The sequence below is a fragment of the Balearica regulorum genome, chromosome 8, assembly GCF_011004875.1.
Source record: "Balearica regulorum gibbericeps isolate bBalReg1 chromosome 8, bBalReg1.pri, whole genome shotgun sequence".
Lineage (NCBI taxonomy): Eukaryota > Metazoa > Chordata > Aves > Gruiformes > Gruidae > Balearica > Balearica regulorum.
The window spans coordinates 465,442-485,660 of NC_046191.1; the positions used below are offsets into that span (position 1 = coordinate 465,442).

General features: G+C 43.4%; 1 protein-coding gene across 3 annotated transcripts in view; it reads right to left on the reverse strand.

The window, feature by feature from the left end:
• The window catches only part of TNNI3K (TNNI3 interacting kinase), a 98,347-nt gene that overhangs the window by 28,714 nt on the left and 49,414 nt on the right, over window positions 1-20,219 (reverse strand). For all 3 annotated transcript variants that reach the window (XM_075759102.1, XM_075759101.1, XM_075759100.1), the window contains exons 18-21: window positions 9,061-9,113; window positions 7,614-7,666; window positions 6,788-6,920; window positions 1,074-1,183 (exon numbers count right to left, since the gene is read on the reverse strand). In XM_075759102.1, coding sequence (XP_075615217.1) covers window positions 1,074-1,183; window positions 6,788-6,920; window positions 7,614-7,666; window positions 9,061-9,113 — 349 coding nt within the window. The remainder of the gene's footprint in view (window positions 1-1,073; window positions 1,184-6,787; window positions 6,921-7,613; window positions 7,667-9,060; window positions 9,114-20,219) is intronic.

Below are 20,219 nucleotides of genomic sequence, written 5' to 3' on the forward strand. Positions count from 1 at the left end.
CTGGTAGGCTGCTTTTAAGATCCCTGGGTGGCAATCCCATAACCTGTTGCTGGGTGCTCTCCAAACAGCTAGCTAGAGCTGCTGCTCGGAAACTAAATTTTAACACAGAAGGAGTTCTGAGCAGATCCAAAATATTCTTAACTCTTTGCTTGACTTCCAAACTTGTGGGTCTGAAAATTTGTCACTAAAGTTCACCTTGTGAGGACTAGTTTCTTGGACCAGGCAATGTGTCCTCATTGCTCTTATCTACTCTGCATTTGAAAGGAGAAAAATATATTGCTTTAAAGGCAAGAAACACAGTGATAAGTAAATATATATAGGTATTTTTTCATGGAACATAAATACACAAGATTGGTAGGCAGAGTTTATCTTAAAGCAGCTTAAGAAAAAACCCTGCAAAACAGTGTGCAGTTTTGGGTATTATGAACTGAGAGCAGCTGCCCTGACAGAGTCTCCAGATTGATTTCTGTTGCTCTCAGAAACAGGATTTCTCATAACTTCTGACTGTATGACCTATCCCTGACTGTTCCCAGAACAGGGATTGCAGCAATGTGGCAGAAATGCCAGGGCAAGGACTTCTGATTGTCTTCAGGTCTTTCAGTCTTCTACACACCTCCCGTGCCTGTATCCTGTTAGTATATCGGGGAATGGCCTCAGGACATGGCATAGTCAGAAGTTTATACACTGCCAGGGTGACCTGGCTCCTCTTTGTGATGGTACAGATTTTATTTTTCACATGGGAAACAAATCAAGAATTCCTAGAAAATACTTTCAAAATCTGAGAAGAGCAAGCACTTTTCTACTCACTCAATAATAACTCAAGTCATAATCAAAGTTACACAATTACTTAAAGTTTCATTGAATGGCTAAATGTTAGTTTACTTTCTTCCTCAAAACCAACTCTTCTGTATTCCTTGACATACACCGTTATCAGTCTCGGGGCTTTATGCATGGCACTTGTCTGGGAAAGCAGGGCTTTTGGGGGAGCCAGGCGAGGTCAGGCAGATGGTTGCCCAAGCAGAAATACCCGATATCCTGCTGCCTTTCTGGCTGCGCGAGGCGGGGGCACTCACCTCGGGACAGGCGTTCCAGCCCCTCATCAGCAGGGCGGAGATGGGCTTGGGGATGGAGTACCCGATGGGCGGGCGGATGTGGTGGTACGCCATGTCCGCCGCTGCCGCCGCTGCAAGCGAACAGCCCGACAGAGACCCGTTAGCACCCAGCAATCACACACGTTCCCAGGAAAACACAACCTGTTTACTACTGACATAGAGAAGTGCTGAACCATCAAACCTGTAGATAAAGACTCGTAGCTACGGAGGCTTTCCCACCCGCGCTGTTTGTAAAGAGAGCGAAGGCAGGCCATAACCCTGCATGGACACGCATTGCTGCTAAGAGTGAGCATGGGTGAAGACAACCTAATTCAGGTTAAACCCTAAAAAAAGAAACTTTAGGGGGAAATATCAGTTAACCTTCAACTCACTAAAAAAAAAGAAAAAATCTTCATTATTAAGAGAGGATGACAGGTATCCTCCAGTTGCAGAAAAGTTGGTAACAGACTCGGATGACTTAAAATAACCCATGGCTAGTTCGGTTACAGTCTAAGACTAAAATTAATTTCATGTCTGTCTTTAGGACAAATCTAGTAAGTACCTTTTCACACATGCTAGCTGCTACTGACTAAGACAAAATTTCCAGAATGTTTTCCTAATTGGGTGTACACATTTAGTGAATCCAAATACATGGTTAATCCCTCTCATTCCTCTTGAGCAAAATTTTTTCAAGTCAAAACAAATGTATTTTGAACTCATATCAAAACCTAAGTAAAATCCTTTGTTTGCCTGACACTTTAAAAAGTTGTGATCAGAGTATATGGAATATGCAGGGAACTGTAAGATTGCAACCATGAGATTGTATCAAGAATGGTCTGATTTTTTAACCATATCCCATTCTCATCACAGTATAAGTACCATAAGACTAGATTAATTTCAGCCATTGCCTGTCCTCATTGCAGCTTTTGTCTGCATAATGATGTTTCAGAGTGATAATATCAGATACATCCTGTGATATTGTAACTGTATGTAGACAGGAGGTGCAAACACAGTTTGCCTAATTTTGATTCCACTCTAACAAGGTTTTGAAGGCATGGCTCATATACTACTGGATTCATCTTTTGCCTGTCAGACACTATGACAAGAGGGAAAATGCAAATCAGATTGATAGCAATAAAAAATGCTCCAATTTTTCTGCCAAAGGTAATGTAAGTGATATATCACCTATCGGCAAAATCTTGTCTTACCAAAGTTGATAGGATTTATTCCATGAGTTTAACGGGGTCAGGATTAGAAAAAGAAGGGGAGAAACACACTGTGTGCCTCTGAATACATCTATGATACTTCACAAAGTTTGTTTGTGTCACTATTTTTTGTGCTCTCCTTTCACAGTCAGTGGGCTTTTTCCTCAGCTAAAAAAAAAAAAAATCTCTCAAAAAGTACTTTAGAATGTCTCAGTTAAATAACAAAAATCCATTCTTCTCAAACATGAGCAAAACAAAAAAGAATTTGGGTGGTCCCCAAAACTCTGAACTTAGTGATGCTTTCCAGCTCTGCTATGTGATACCCTTGAACCTCTGGGTCGGTCAGACTCTGCCTTTCCCCTGGGTCAGAGCAACTATAAACCATGAGAGGAATCAAGGAAAACCTACCTACAAAAATGTTATTTCAATTTGTTCTTGTTTATGGATCAAGGGAACAACTGTACTAACTGCAGAATGTTAATCAACATCTCCTCTGTTGGATACCTGTGAGTTTATAACCATAACATGCCATTTCCTTGTGCGAGTGCCATCTTTGTGTTATTTTTGCTACGTGGGAGGCATTGGTTCAGTTTCTGGATCTAGTTTCACACCTGTAATTTCCAGGCATCTACATGCCTGTGTTTCCCCACAAAGCTCTACCCAAAGCTTACGTGCTGACAGTTGTACAGGTGTAAATGGAACGCCATCTGCGGCAAACAGCCAAGGAGGAGGATCTTCAGATATCTGAGGGTGTCCTCTTGCCCCTGGGCCTTCCAAAACATCTTTTAAATGGAAGGTTGTACCCCAGGTGACTTCCAGCAGCTGCTTCCACAGGCAGACTGTGCCTGGAGCCCCGAGCGAGGCCTTTGCGGTCGTGCCTTGTGCCAGCACGCGCGAGAGGTGTGTAAAGCACAAATAGAGACCGGAGCCACAGCTCTCAGGAAAACAGGACAGGATCAGCCTGGGAACCATTCTCACTCGATGACAGACCCAGTCATCTCCACTACAGCTCCAGAAGTGGGCAACAAACACATCGGCACATCTGCTGACGAACCTGCAGCCCAGCCACACAACCCCCGAAGGAAAACAGTGGCAACAAACCCAAAGATCAGACAGACATCCACCTGCACTGGTCTGCAAGAGCACTCTCTGTTTGCTTACGTAGGCACACTCCTGCTGAGGTCACGCAGTGTTTGGGAAACACAGCTCTCGTGCCTCTGTGCACGTTTGTTTGTGCTCCATGCTCACGCAGCCTCAGCCTGCTTGTGAATCCCAACTGTTCCCTAAACTGGCTGCAAACCTGAATGGCATTTGCAATGTAGCCTGGGCCTTAATAATATAATGATCTGATAATGACACAATTAATTATCAACTGGTTGCCTAATTGCAAAGTATATGGAAATTCTCAGACTGTAAAAACCTCAGCAAAGAAGTAATCTCTATATTTAATAAATACTAGGTTTTGCATTCTCCAGTTACTTCTCAGATCCATCACTCTCTATGGTTTTCCCACCTTGTCTGTTTTACAGGTGACTGCTGAGTGCATGCAGCAGGTTTCCTTACTAACCAGGACACATGCTGCAGGCTTTGGTTCCATAGGGCTGCATGACACGGACCTCAACAGCTGTTAGCTTTGGCTTAGTGATGAAGTGATTTCATTGGGGAATGCACCTGTGTTAATGGATATTCCACTTGATAAATTAAGTAGTGACTTTGATTCAATATCTATAAAAATGTTTATTCATATTCATCAAATAGAAATCTGATGAATGACTGCCTTATTCAATATAGAGCATACCCTTATATACTTGGATATTGTACTAGAATTAGTAGAGAACATGTAGTTCTTTTAATGGGGTAAGTACTTTTATTTCAGTGGGTGACATCTCGTTTCCATTATAATCAAATCTTATGATCATATATTCAACTCCTAATTATTTCAATGAACTTCATCAGAATGGCTTACTGGACCTCTAAGCCTACCCAAAGGTAACTATAAACCAGAGAAAAAGTCACTGATGCATAATTAGCGTTCTGCAGATATCGTACAAAATTTTCATAAGAAAATTCCTCACCTTTAAATACATACTTTGAGAAAAATATGGGATTTGTATTTAACTGAATAGTCATTATGTGAACATACATCTGAAATGTGGTACTTTTATATAGACTATAAACCATACAACATCCTCAAAGCTGCTTTTTGCAGAATATATATATAAATTAGATGTGCACATTCAACATCTTTTTTTGTACGTAAACATATCCTTCACAAGCAGAGCAGTTTGAAGTACCACAGAGACTAGGAACTGGTTATAAACCATGACTGCTGCATCTGAAAAATCACCTGCTTTGTGACCTCGTACAGAGTCTCAGTTTCCTTATCTGTGCAAGGGGGCAAGTCACGCTTGGGCCACTGAGAGGACCAAAATTAGGGGCTGCGTGGGCTGGTGAAGTAGGCTTCTAAAAAGGCTAACTCAGCTTGAGAGCAGACTGGGGTCAAACCTGGGCGTTTCTGAAAACTGCATCCCCCGTGTTTGAGGGCACCAGCATGGTCTTTGGAAAATGTGTTTTGTGATAGGATGCAAAGAAAGCGTTGGTGCTCTGGAGGTGAGGAAGGACCAGCGCAGGAGAAGGAAAGAGCACTCCCTAGGCACAGGGTCTCGGCAGAGAAAGAAGGGACAGAAAATGCTTCTCCTTAAAGCTGCAGAAGCAAAAAGCCAGCAAGCCCATGGAAGTCAGGGTGAAGGGACCTTATCATTCAGTTGATGTAATACATTAAAAAAATAAAAAATAAAAAAAAGGGAGGGGGGAGGAGGAGGAGACAAACAGTACCCCTATACCTTTTTTTATGCCTTTTATTTCGTTTATGATGCTCCTAGTGAGCTTTAACTCCTCTCAAGTCTTCTAGTCCTATCTAGACCATAATTTGAACAGAGTAAAATGGTTAATTCAGAATGAACTGAGACTAATGTCAGAAATGGTAACCCTACAGAAGGCTTTGATAATATGGATGATAGTGAACTAGAACTGCACCCAGGAACGGACAGTCCTGGTCTTCAGTTAAATGGCCGTGATACAAGAACCCGTGGAATAAGAACACAAACATGAAAATAATTAAGAACTGAAACTCAGGTTCACAGCTAAAGGTATTTTATTTCTAGACCCTGAAGTGGAATTGAGTCAGATGTTCAGCTTCTGCATCACTTTAGCAGTTAGAAATAAAGGGATGAAGACCAGCTAATTCAGTGTAGGTTATACACAAAGCTGGCACACTAACTGCCAATGATGTTCATGACAGCCGCCGTTTGCATGCGAGAAGCTGAACGTCTGGACATGACAAAGGCCTCCAAATGAGTTTAATGAAGGTAAAATCTCAAAATAGCAGAAAACTGAATGTTTATGTAATGATTTCCCCAAAAGAAACAAAAAACCCAAGCCAATGAAGAAATCAATAAGTAAAACTTTGCATATCTTTTCAAAGTAATTTTTGATATAAAAGCAATGCCCTAAGGAGAAAAATATGTTAGATTTAATTTAGTGTTTAAGTAATTTATAAAACAATTGACTTATTAAGGGAATAGAATATTGATAGGCACCTAAGAAGCAGAATTTGACATACAGATATACACAGAGACATAGATGTATGAGCACTAAAGGACTATACACTGTATATTTATAGTCTGCTTGGGCATAAACATTTGCATGAACTAAGAGAAATTCACCTTTTTCGAGGTCAAAACGTTGCCATAGGCCATGTTTTCTCCAAACCTCAGAAAAAACTATTTGAAATCCATCTGACAAACTTTGCGCATCTCTTCCCCCAGCAACTGTTCTCTTTGTACCCCAAACCCGGTTAAGGCACAACAACAGACCCCCCACGCTTCACAGCCGTTTCAGCTGCTGGAGTGAAATGTCTCAGCACGGTCCCCCCGGCAGAGACCGAGCTGCACAACAGCGTGACCACAGACCCCCTCCCACCGGAGGGGGACAGGCTGCGGCAGTGCTGCGACAGCACGGGGGGCCCAAACCCCCCTCTTTGCCCATGCTGAGGCACTCTGACAACTCCTGGCAGGAAGGGCTCAAAGTCTCGGGGAGAGTGGAGTTGCGGTCCTGGAAATGACGATTTGCTGTTGCTACCCCACCGCTGTTCGCAGGTGCGCGCTTGAGCCACACGAGATTACGCTCGAGGAGGAGATGGATGTGCCAAGGAATGGCTTTACAATCCCAGCACCAGCGTGAGAGACAAAAGGTCTACAATTAGAGTGACTTGCTCATAAGCCTAGAGCTGGATAAGGAATTTTAAGTTACGTAGATCTTTAGCGAGTGATATATACAATTATAGTGGGATAGTTCTATGCTTTTCACTGAATGCGTAGTCTTAGCACGTCATAAGAAACTTCAGTAAAATATTGGTTAATATTATGCAGTGTAGCTACTTCTCTACTTCAGTTCAGAGAAATTTAAATATTAATTCATTGAGCATCTTACCTGGTTTCAGGTGAGCAAATGGAATTTCACCTGTTAACAGCTCCCAGAGGCACAAAGCATAGCTGAAAACATCGGCCTTTATGGTGTACCTTGTGCACTGGGTGAACACCTCAGGGGCCATCCAGCGTAGGTTCTGCAATTCAGGAAACATCAAGAATACATTAACATTGTTCGCTTCCTCACATATGCATCTTTTCCTGTATTTGTGTGGTTGTTTTCCTTTCTTTTCTTATTTCTTTGCTCCCCAAAATATCTGGTATATTTGCCAGGAAGAGTTTTCACCATAGCTGGGTTTAGCATCACCCATCCTATTCCACAGTTAGTCATTCTGATGATGTAAACTTTCACGACCATGGAGTGGCACACATAAGCATCTGGACTAAAACTTAGGAAGACAACAATACTGACTTGTAAAGCTGACTCTCTGCGAGCAATAGGCTTGTAGTGGAGAAAGGAACTCTGAAAGAAGATGAGTGTCGAATAACTAATTCCCTGTTAGAAACAGGAACCACCCGACAGCAACATGTGTATAGGAGTGGGGAAGGGTGGATTAAAAATGACACTCTACTAAGGATTTTGGGGGAAATAGAGCTCCAAAGACAATCTATAAAGCATTATTTTCTGTTGCAGATATTCTGTATTCACTTATCTCTGCTATTAGAGACGCTTAAAGAAAAAAAAAAGCCCACAGAGAAACATTAAGAGAGATCAAATAACTATACCAGTTCATCTTTTCCAACGAAAATATTTCTAATAGCATTTTCTCCTAAACTGAGTTTGCCTGTATGTTTTATATTAATTACATGGAACAAAACAAGAAACAAACCCCAGGTTGTTTTGTCATATTGTCTTCATCCAGGGATTGCAAAAATCTAGATTCTGAAACAAACAGAACAAGAACAAAAAAATTACTGTTAAGCCAATGCAGATACCCACCTTATTATACAAAATTCTTGGTAAAAAGCTGTGGGGTGGTTTATTTTATTTATTTTTTTTAATAACTCTGTGATTTTGGAAGCCCAGGAGAACGGTGATAGCTGTTTTTCAACAAGGGTTTGTACACACAATGAGGCTTCTCAAACCTCCATGCCAAATTCAGCACTGACATAAATCTACAAAGCTCCATCGACATTAATCGCAGTTTACAGCAGCTGAGGATCCATCTCAGAATTTGTGACCTCATGGTTATTTGTACTGGTTAATATAACTGTATCTAGATTTACAACAAACAGTCACTGAGCCCTGCATTAAAATGCAGTCCCACAGAAGCCTATCAGTCTTATTTAATGGCAGAAAAGCAGCCCATCTAAAAATGACAGGATCTTGCAAGACTATGGTGAAGGTGGTAAATGCTATATTTTGTGACACATAAGTAAGTCCCCAAGCATGACTTAGATGCCTTTGACATATCAGAAAAATACACTTGGGCATGCATCTGTATGAATAAGAGTCTTGTCAGCGACGCGCCAGAGAAGCAGCTGCTCCCATGTGGTCCAAGCCTTGTGCTGTCTCCTTGCCTCGGCAGGTCTGGGTCAGCACTGGGTCCCTCACAGATACGGTCGTGTTGCCACCACCCTCCTCCTACGTTAAGCTGATGTTCGTGCATCTCTACTGATCGCATTCATGGTGATATTGCACAGTGAGGCCGTGTCTTAAGTAGTTCCTGAGGAGCTGGGTCAAACCCAGCACCCTAACCTCCGCCTTTGCACCAACAAAAATGCCTTCCCACGGAGCCTGACTGGCAAACACCAAGGCGATGCACGAAATACAGATTCGTAAAGTATCACCTAGTCTAATTCTGAACACGAAAGGTTACTGAGGTCCATAACTGAATTAAAGAACTACATTCTGCTCTTTAACTAAAATGAAAGAAATGCGTCCTATGGCTGTGGGGCTTGGCTGCCAAGAGCCAGACTTGCACAATAACTCTCCTCGGATCCTGAGCACTTGCCATGAGAGGAGGACACATCTTCTATTAGAGGCACTTTCACTCAACTTCCTCCTCTATCCTTCTGCTAAAACTTGCTCAAACTGAGATGTGTCCATCTCACTATCATCAGGGCTTCTTCCTCAAATAAACAGTGGGGGACTCCACAGCACGTGCTAACTTAGATGAGACAAAAAATAGTAGTATTCTCATCCATAAAAGCCTTCTGACTCCTCTCATAATAGCAAAAATGAAGAGCAACCTCCTCAGCATTTTCTTAGTCAGCACATATTTAGGTTTAGAGAATTTGAGGTTAAATTATAAATGTTTCATAAAAACTCCTTACCTCCAAAATCAGCAACAACTGCATGACCATCCTCATACAGGAGAATATTGTGACTGGGGAAAAAACATTATTATAGATAATTGTTTAATAGCGTCTTAAAGATGGTGAAAATTTTACAATTTTTGGTTCATAGCTAAACTCTTGAGGAGTTCAAATCACCTGCTTAAGAAGATAAATATCAATAGATAAACCACTTTCAGCTACATCTCATATTTATCATTATGAAGTACACATTAACACTGAGGAGGCAAACTCAATGGCTTCATAAATATGAATGGCAGTTTCTGATCAATACTAGTACAAACGTATTTCTGCAATTAGTTGTACATCAAGTGTAACAGCTTTATTTAATATGTACACTGAATTGCAGTGATGAAATTAAAAAGATGAAATTTGAATATAAACACCATGATGGTCTTTAAATAAAATGACATGGAATGATTCTCTTCTCTTTTAAGGCTTGTGTGAGTGTAAATTCATAGCGGTAATTCCTAATTTATGCTGATGTTTAGAAGGGAAGAAACAGATCTGAAGAGTCCATATAGAATGGTTCACTAGAAGCCATCAGAAATCCATTAAGCTGGGAAAAGAAATGGTAAAAACACAGTAGCGAGTCCTATTCAGTTTAACGCCCACAACTAATAACGCCAATGTTACTTTCATGAGACAAAGGTACTTTATTTCTTAAAGTATCTCTGCTTATGAGGAGAAGACACACCATTCATCCTGTGGTTTATCTCAGCATCTAGGATGAGAACCTATCCCTGTCACACCGATGGAGGGAGAGGCTTACGGTCACGTCTTCTAACTGGACTGCAGACAGCAAGAAATCCTGGGAAAATGTGGCATTCATGCTAGCCTTGTATGTTGGGTATCGTTTCAATATAGAGTCTTTATCTTTGCCCAGACACGGTTTCTGGAGTTAGGAAGGAGGGAATAAATGCAGGAAAATTCCTGTTTGGTCAGCACGAGTACGGGGCAATCTCTGTCAGGACATCTAGCGATCAGAGAAATCATTTATCAAAGGTAATTACTTGTACTGACACCTATAAAAGTCAAATCTTTGAAACCATAGCAACTGCAGACCTCAGTGAATGCAGAGGAATGGATAACCAGAACTTTGCCTTAGATTGTCAGCAGAGATATTTGGAGGCTTAAAGTTAAATCTACTGGATTTGTCCTAAAACTACTAGAACCAAAGAGGTGAATTATGAGATTTGTGTGGTGGTTTAAACCCGTTTATTGAAGGTAATGTGAAGAAAATTCAGCTTTATTTACATATTATTTGTTCAAAGACAGTGAGGGATATGGATAATGTCTGGGAGGAAATCTAACCATATATATGCATCCGCTCTATTAATTGGAGGATTTAGAAAAATAAGCTTCCAAGTATGAACAAAGCATCTACAGAAAGATTTCTGCATAAGGCTATAAATATTCTTATGCATTTTAGACAAGTGTCGTCTTGTGAGCAGGTAGGCAGGACAGCTGTGAATCAAACCAAACCAAATCAAAATATTTCTAACACCGAAACTGTTAAAAGGAAGATATTCAGATTAGATAAGAACCAAATGGGCATTTATTACACATTTTCTCCTTGATAGCTTCAAATAAGAGAAAAAAAGTAACATTACCCTTGGAAAGCAATGAATTCTCATTTGGGGGCACTTTATTCTTGGACTTGGACTGAACAGATAAAAGACTAGATGATACAAGTGAGAAAAGTATCAACTCCCGAATTCTGGAGTTTTAGAGTAGATTCAGTTGGAAGCAAACAGGACAGAAGTTCCCAGCCGTGCAAGCAGAACCTCTGCTCTGGGGGGATGCTCAGCCTGAACTAATTAGCCCTCCTTAGGGGCAGGGAGCAGTTTTCTGCACAGACTGCCACGACAACACACCAGCGGTTTTTGCTCAGTATCAGTATCCTCGTGCAGAAGGAGAACGGGTAGGTGTTTGGTACGGCTGCATCAGCTCACCCGCAGCTAGCTCAGGAATCTTTCGCGTGGGGTTGGCATTCGGAAATGCCTTCTGTTGACTTGGAGATTAATATTTGAAACAATATGTGCTGATAGAAAATAAAATATTGAGGGTGAGTCTCCATCGGCTTTACTGCTTACGCAGAATGGAAATGAGAAGAAATCCTGTGTAGGAACTTACAGTGGGAAAACCCCATCCCTACGTATTTGGCGTTTCCAGGGAGACTTCAGTTCCATTAATATATTGGGGGACTTGGAACCAGTTGAACGGGTCTCTGTCTATACATACAACAACAGCTGGAGAATATCAGCATATAGAGCTGTGGCGCTACTCCGACCCGTGCAGTGGGAAGCGGATGTATGAGCTGTGCTCCAAGGTGGCTGGCGTTTACAGTGAGCACCCAACTTCTGTTTTCGATGAGGAGGGAAGAATTTCTTCCTGAGAGCATCTGTAGAGCTTAAAACAAGGCCTCCTCTAAAGTCACGGCAGTTATTGCACCTTGATGGAAGCTCACGGCTCACAAGCCTCACTTCTGCAGCGTCACCTGGCAGCTGGATGCCATTGCCCGCAGACGGGTTCTCCGCACTCCTGAGGCCCCTGTCGTGAGGAAGGGCTTTGGAGGAAGAGTGTGCGCCAGCTTGCGCAGCACAAACATCAGCTCCATCAAAGGAGGAAAAGCAGAGCTTGAACGTTATGCACAGTTAAGAGCAGAGTTCTGAGATCCCGCAGGCTGCATTCAGGTTAGGAACAGCGTTGTAAAGGTGCCCGTATGCGCCGTTCGTAGTGTACGCTGGGGACACGTCGGGTTCTCTGCGTGCCCAGGCACTGCTGAACTCTCTGTTCTCTGAGAATTTAATTTTCCTTCCCTTTGATAATGATGATGTCTAACCCTAATAAGACACTGTGTTCTCCCCGAAGCTACCAACGTACTACAGACACTTAAGCAAGTGACTTCCAAGCTTTTGGTTCTGTCTCCCTGATGAAGGCTGTATAGGAAAATATTCAGAGCTATAGGCCAGCTGGGACTTATTCCCTCCAAAACCGATATGGCGAAACGCTCGTTCAGAGATATCTCACTCCTCGATAGTTACTAAAAGGATATTGCCAAGAACCCAAATAGCTGTAATCTCTTGTTGCTGCCATACCTCACAGTTTGAGTTAACGAGTAGCCATCAAATTAAGCACGCAACAGCAGTTTAGAACAAATTAACCTTTTCAGCTCTGCCTCAGCTCTTAGTTATCATTTTACAATTTCATGAACAAAAACTCCTCAAAGTAAAAAAATAGGCATGAGATTTCATTTCTTAAGTAAGCAGCAGTTTATAACTGAAATTTGCAGAAGTTATAAAATCTAATTACAGTCAGATTTTTATATCATCTTTATCTCTATAGTATACCTCTTCTCTCACTATTTCTGTCTCTAGGAGAAACGTGTGAGAATTGCACAGATGATTTTCTACAACCACGTGACAGAACAGACAGCACTCTGCTCCTTGCTGCATCGTTTTTTAAAATCACGTTTACAGGAGGGAGCGGACCCAGTTCCACACGGCTTTTCTCAGTGGGAACAACAAGCACTGACCTCCAGACCCTCTGACCGGCTGCAGGGCTCACCCTCGGCCGCAGCCCCCCGCAGTGAGCGGTGGAGGCGCGATCGTCCCCCCTCATTGCTGCCGCAGCCTCGGGGCTGCCGTGGGCGCGCAGGGCAGTTCTGCCTCTGTGGTCCTGCAGGCTCCCAAACCCCTGGCCCAGGTGGCCCCCGGCTCTGCTGAGTGCTGTCCTGGGCTCCCTAGAGCTAGCCAAGCAGCTTAGAGGCATTTGGCTCCCAAGCAAGCTCCTTTCAAAAGCTCTGTAAGTCACAAAGCAAGCAATCGAAAAATAGATACATACATACATAAAGGTAATCAGGGAATGAGAATTGAGTGCTTAGCGGCTCTGTAGTACTTTTGTTGAGGACTTGGGTAGTTTCAGATGCTCCTTCCTCTCCAAGGGTGAGATGTTCAGGTAACGCCATCCTGATCCAGTGCGCGCTGGGTTAAAGCAGTGGTTCCTCTGAGCTCAGGAATGCTCAGCCACCCGTACCTGCACCCGGCACCCCCAGCTCCCCGTGGCCGGAGCCCGGGCGGATTCCTGCCTGGATGAACACGGATTCTCGGGAGGGTGAGGGGACAGAGGGTTTGATTCAGCTCATTTGGTACCTGCAAGCACCGTACCTCACCGCTGGAGACGATCCCGGGCTGACGGGAAGGTGAGGCAGCAGGAACCCATTTCTCACAGTGCATTCAAGGGACTGGAACAGCACAACGCACTTTCTGTGTGCTCACCAGCGTGTATGCGTCGGCTTCCAGGGTTGATACATGGGGACGGGGCTGGGCACCTCTCAAGTGCAGTAATATGTGCTGCTCTAGTTTGAGCAAAGAAGTCGGGAGAGGCTGGCTGAGTCTGCAGCAAACTCTGCTCACCAGTGGAGCCGACTGCAGAAGGGGCAGCCTGTGCCGTTATTCCAGAGAGTTTTATGTGCTGCTCACCAATGAAATACAATTTGCTAAGCATTAATTTCCTGAAAAATTAAGAAAAGGAACACTAATATACACAAAGATGATTGGCTAAAGTGAGAATTCTGTGGGTTTTTTAGCCAAGGGAGTATTTGTATTGATAATCTTTGCACTGCCTACCCTTTGCTGCAACAAGCAGTACAGTTCCCACCATCACCAAGCAGTACAGTTCCCACCACTGCTCATCCCTCTCTCTCCCCTGCAGCCTTGCTCCCGCCAGGAAACCTGACCACTAATGAGATCTGGAAGTGAGGATGGTGTCTCTGAGCACAGCCACATCCTGCTTTGGCCGCGTGTCTATTAGCTTAGGGAGCATTTTGACTTTTGAAGGTCAGCAGTAGGGCAGGGTAACTCTTGGCAATGTTTTGCTTGGTTTTGAGCTCAGATCTAAGGGGCAAATTGCAGCCCATTCACTGCTTTCCCAAATGAGCCTGGAGGGGCTTGTTTCCCAGAGTCCAAATCTCTGGCGAAACAGCTTGATGTACACTTAATAATTAACTTTACATAACTTTATTTGGAAGCTTCAGATAGCTTCTTTCAGTGGTAGAAGTGTTAAGAAACAGTTACCTCATTGGTGTTCCTATTTCAGCAGTTTGTAGCTCAGTAGCAAATGTAAATCTGGGCTGGGCTGTGATTTGCCAAAGGCCAGCCATGTGAACAGAAGTTAGAAAAAAAAATTGACCACTTCTTGTTTCTACTCCTGGCCTGCCTGTGATACACATAAATATACCTGTTGGTCATGATGGTGGCATAGTCAGTGTTAATGTCTAACTTCAGAACCACAGAATTATTGATAATTTTAATTAATCAAATCCAACTAACTAATATCAATTATTTACTCAGAGACAGGGGGTTTCACCAGAACAAACTCGCCAAGAGAAACGACAGAAACCAATTTACGATGTGACATTTAAAACAAGACTGGAGATTTAGGAAAAAGACAACAGGGAACAAATCTGCAATGGCTACCAGAAGGTGGATTTACAGATTAAGGTCCTTAGGGTGTACAGCATCAATCTGATCTGAACTACCACGTAACACAGGACATTCGATTCCTCTAAATTATTGGCTCACAGTAAGAGTTGTGGCTGAGTGGATCATATGTTTTGGAAAAAGAAGACACGTTCCTCGGTGAGACGGTTACTCTGCTCTGACGCTGAAGGAGCCAAAAGGCTGTTTGACTGCACTGGCATAATCTTCTAAACAGTTGTGGCATAACCTACACTACTAATGCGTAGCCCTCACTGGAAGGCTTTTAGCTGCATGTGCCCAGCACGTGCATTAAATGTGTAACTCCTAATAAATCTGCAGCTGACATGTCACCACAATGATCTACAAAACAAAATTCCTCTAATCGACCGTGGTAGGAAAGTCTAAAAAGCTCATGCAGAATATGTACACAGTCTTTCAGGCAATCTTCAACTTACACCTAGCCTATAAATATTCCAGAGGTTTTGTATCATCTTCTCAAACCCCATTATCTCAACACAACTACCTAAGAAGAACACAACAGCACAAGATCGACAAGAAGCTAGAGGGCTTCTTGCTGATTTCCTGCTGCCCACTCAGGCTTAGCCATAAGATGCTTATGCATAAGTGTCGGAATTATTAGCCAAGGACGCCGGGACGGAGGCATCTGCAGAAAACTGGTAATATACAAACAGAGACTAGGCTGGTGTCCCAAGGAAAATTAAGCCTCAAAGGTCTTGGAAATAAACTAATTTAGTAGGGTTGGTGGGGAAATAAGCCCAGGTATTTCTGGAAATTTCAAAGACTGCAACTTTTGATTTTGTCCTGCATTAAGATGGAAAGCAGACATTTCATAATGTGCTGTGCAAAGAAAATGACATTTTTTTCCCCTGTAAGTAACTAAATAACCTGACTGAAGTGTTTCATTCTGAATTTATCCTCTAAGCTGGCCTACATTACAAAAAATGATAAATCCTAGGAGCCCACATCATTCAACTATCAAACAACTGCACGTGAAAAGGAGAATTTTGATAATGCCCAGGGAGAATTTCCATGAACTTCATGCGTTACTGAAAACAAAACACAAACATAACTTCTCTGATAGAAAATACTTCAGATGGAGTTTCCAGGCAGCCCTACCATGGTTTATATGCAGACTGGTCACTAGAGGGGGATGCAATGCACAGTTTGTAAGCTGTCACATTACCTCTGAATTTTCTTTCACTGTGGGTCTCTGTGATATGGATCAATTATACCCTTCGGTAACACTTGTTTTAGCTTAAATGCACATGTTCATTCTGGAAAGATAGTTAAAATTATATTTACTTTGCCAAAAGTATAGAGAAAAAAGAGCAGACAGTAACAAAGAATGAAGTAGATAACACTTTCTAACATTTCAACAAACGTTGGAGTAGATAATGCTTTCTTTTTGCCAACTCTGTAATGCTACATTGCGCTACAAATTAAGATAGTTTTATATGTTGCTTGTGCTTGTAAATATGTTATGGGACTAAACCATTTGGAAGTAATAGTCCTTACTGGGTATACATCTTTTTTAAAATCTTATTTTATTTTTTGTGTGCTCCTTAATGGACCAAAACAGGAGTAAGAAAGACAAAAAAAGAGGAGAGATCTCTTTTCTCCTCTCACAGTCTTTTAATCCCCAGTAAATGGCAGTAAGCATTAAATCAAATCAGTCTCTTTGACATTCTTGGTTACGTCTCTCAAAGACAGACATGTTCCCTGGTCGTTTAGGAGACACTACTGGCTTTACGAGCACTGTGACACTGCAAATATGGCTTAGTGAATCTTCAAAGCCTTAATCTTGAAAATCTGTCTTTCTCCTAATACCAGTCCCCATTTCATGGCTTTTGACTGGACTGTGGAACTTGAAATTAAAGCTGTTGGCAGCAGTCCTTCCTCCTCTGCGGTACTTCCTTACTGAGGGATAGAGAAGCAAAGGATTGAAGCTCTGTCAATCAAAATGACCAAAATTGAATCTAGTCCAAAACGTCTTCTCTTCTGCATTTTGTAAGGGGCTCAGTCTAATCTACTGGTAGGTTTTGCCATATGAAATGAAATATTCTGCCAGAGATAAGGTTTGAAGCCAGCTTTGTACACTATTACTGGATTTCATACAGGCATTTCATTTTGAAGTCAGTCCAACTTTGGGGAAGGTTTTGTACTAGATGATCTTGGAGGTCCCTCCCACCTTAACTGTTCTGTGATTTTATTAACTGTAGCTTTCCAGTGCTCTCCCTTTAATCTCTCGGCATGCAAACAGCTCTTTATGCAACAGACTATGTAGGGATTTGCTAAGGGAATTAATTAATTCCCCAAGCATTGAGTAAACACCTATACACATAGAATCCCAGAATCCCAGACTGGTTTGGGTGTGAAGGGACCTCCCAGCCCACCCAGTGCCACCCCTGCCATGGGCAGGGACACCCTCCACTAGCCCAGGTTGCCCAAAGCCCCATCCAGCCTGGCCTTGAACGCTGCCAGGGAGCCAGGGGCAGCCACAGCTTCTCTGGGCACCCTGTGCCAGGGCCTCAGCACCCTCCCAGGGAAGGATTGCTGCCTCCCATCCCATCTCCATCTCCCCTCCTGCAGCTTCAGGCCATTCCCCTTGGCCTGTCACTCCCTGCCCTTGGCACCAGCCCCTCTCCAGCTTTCCTGGAGCCCCTGCAGGGACTGGAAGGGGCTCTAAGGTCTCCCCGCAGCCTTCTCTTCTCCAGGCTGAACCACCCCAACTCTCTCATTTTTATACACGTACGGCCTTTTGCTTCTGTGGATTTAAAAATACCTTTCTAATGTACTTATTCCCTGCTCCTCTTCTTTTTCAAACTATATTGATTGTGCAAAATGACATTTTGCTACAATGCCAAAGCATTTGCCAGCATACAGTTATTAGAACTGCAGTGTTCCCTCCCCGTATACAAAGGAATTTTAGCTACTCATGCTCAGAACTGGCTATAGAAAGACTCTTCATACCAGCATAGTAAATACAAGCAGTTTTGCAGAAGGTGTGTAACTAAGAACCAGCTTCTCCCTCGGTTCTGCAGGCTGGAAATGCCAGGCCAGTGGCTTCAGAGGTCTTTCTCAGAACCGAGAGGACGCATTCAGTGTAACAGAATCTTGGTGCAGTCTGTGCACTACTGCTCGAGATATTGCAGAATGACAGTTTTCTTATACACCATAGAGACAGACAGTTGCATTCTTAGGACTGGAGTATTTTCACATCGCCATCTGCCTGAACTTGGGAAAACTCCTGGTGTGACTCATGTTCACAAGGTTTGATGGAGTTGTTTATAATGTGGAAAGCTGAACAGAAACATGCAACGTGTATTTAATATAACAAAATTGAGTGCACTAAGGAGTTAGGAACGTAAGCCATACTCACAACACTATGTGACTTCAAACTGGAATTTGGGTTTACTGTGGGTAAAAACTGAGGTGAGCACCTACGCTGTCATCACTAGGACAAAACCCGCAGAGCTTCTCTGAAGGGAGAGAACACAGCGGTTTTGGAAGGCACCTACTTCACGTTAATAAAGAACAAAAGTCCTTTGATAATCCAAGAGAAGGTGAGGAGGCCAGTCGATAGATGTTGGTAGATCTAGGGTACTTGCAACCTTTAAAGTGGAGGTAAGCTATGAAAAGATTGATAGATTATCTGATCCCTAGGGACCTGAATACGCAGTGGTATTCCAGCTGAAATGTGTGCACTAGTCAGGCAAAGCTACGGCCCGGATGATACGTACCAGGCTGAAATGTTTGGTTCTAACAGCAGAAGACTGTGTTTCCTAGCGCATGTAAGGTCTCATGGTCCTAAGCTGAGCAATGACCAAAATGATTCTTTGTGGGTTTATTATCTATCTGCAGAGTTGGATGAACAAGAGACCGAGCACAGTGTTTGAACAATATCCCCCACATGAGAAAAATGATGTGCTTTCATTCCTGGCTGTGTAGGAACAGACTAATTTGAATCTAAGCTTGTTTTCCAGTCTTCAGAATTATTTCAGATTCATGTCTTGTTCAACATGACACTCTCAATTGAAGGTTTTTTAGAAAAGAGGCTGAACTGTAAGATATGAGGGTTTGGAAAACCGTAGTTTGAGGTCAGTAAATTGCAAAAAATAAGATAATACTTTTCAAGTAAGGATAGCTACTGGTTAGAGTAAAAGGTGATCTGATTCACTTCACTCTGTTTACAGCTTCTGAGATCCTTTATTCTTAACCTTGCAGTGGATCATTGCAACATCAGCGCAAAATTATAAATGGTTGTATCCTGCAATGGGCATTGATTCCAGGGGATATTACTCTATACAAACTTCTGATGTGAGCCATAGTACTTATCGATTTCATCAGTGTCCAAATTACTTTTCTTGTAATATTGACTTTTTTCTGCAAAAGCATATACATGTGAGCAGAACAGCCTTCACATTAAATAGTCAGCCTTTCAAAACAGTTAAAACCATTTCTTTGCTGCCCTTCCGAACCCTGAGCAGTGCTCCTGAATCACGCGTTACCGGGCCATGCGTAGCAGAGAGAGCAGGCTAAATCAATCACGAGCCAGTACCTGTCCTTCGACTCACATAACCGAGTCCCACCGAGCTCCCCGCAAACTGAGGTTTTCAACACCTCTCCTAACTGCGATGATTGTTCAGGTGTAGAAATACAGATTTAATAGTTTAATACAACACATCCTGACTTAAAGCCCGTGTTATGATTCTCTGCTCTCTCCTCTGTGTGTAGAAATGTAAACCCCAGAAGACTGGTGCACCACAAACATAAATGCCATCTCTCAAAGTGCTGACATAAGGTCTGAGCTCAGCGACGATTTCTCAGCTGCACTCAGGACTCGAGACAGAGGATGTGACTGAACCGGGGCCGCGCTGGCGGGGCGGCTCAGGAGCACCCACGGCAGGAAGCCCTCGGCAAGAGCCTCGGCCAGCCTGCTCCAGGGCAGATGCAGACAGATGTTATTTCCCTGTGGGAGAGGGGCGGGCGCTGGGGCTGCGCGTGTGTCGGCACGACGCTGTGTTCAGCGCGCTCTGCCCCATCAGCAATCCGCTTGCTCAGCCACAGTGCCACGGGCACTCCTCATCGCCAGCAGCCTCCCCGCAGAGACAAAGCCATGCCTGTCTACACCTGTGGGCAGCACGTCGACGCGTTTCCAAAGCAGCATTTCACTTCCTACCATCCACTACGGCCCGCATTTTCCTTCGGCCGGGACACTGTCTTTTGACCTTCCCTCTCTTCCCTTCCCCCTGCCTGCTCCCCAGTCTGATCCTGGGGATCACACGCTGGCCAGCAGCACGGAGGCTGTGGCTGCCGGGAACGGCATCGCTCCCCTTTATCCCTTCCCTGCTGCTCTGACTGCTTCGCCGAGGGACCGAGGTGGCTCTTGCAGTCGGCCTGAGGGCAGCCTGAGAACCCGCTTCCTCAGCACGGGGGCTGAAGCCCTGGCTTGCTGCGACGCGGGCCTTTCTGCATTTGGGGTTTTAAAGCAACCGTTACAAAGGCAGAGGCAGGCAGTACACTATCAGTCACCGCTAAAAGAAGTAAACGTATGCCCAGCGAAGAGAGAGTGTGGTTATAGTTCAGGATGTACAGGAGGGCTAAGATTTGTTTCAGGGCTCTCGAAAAGGGCTC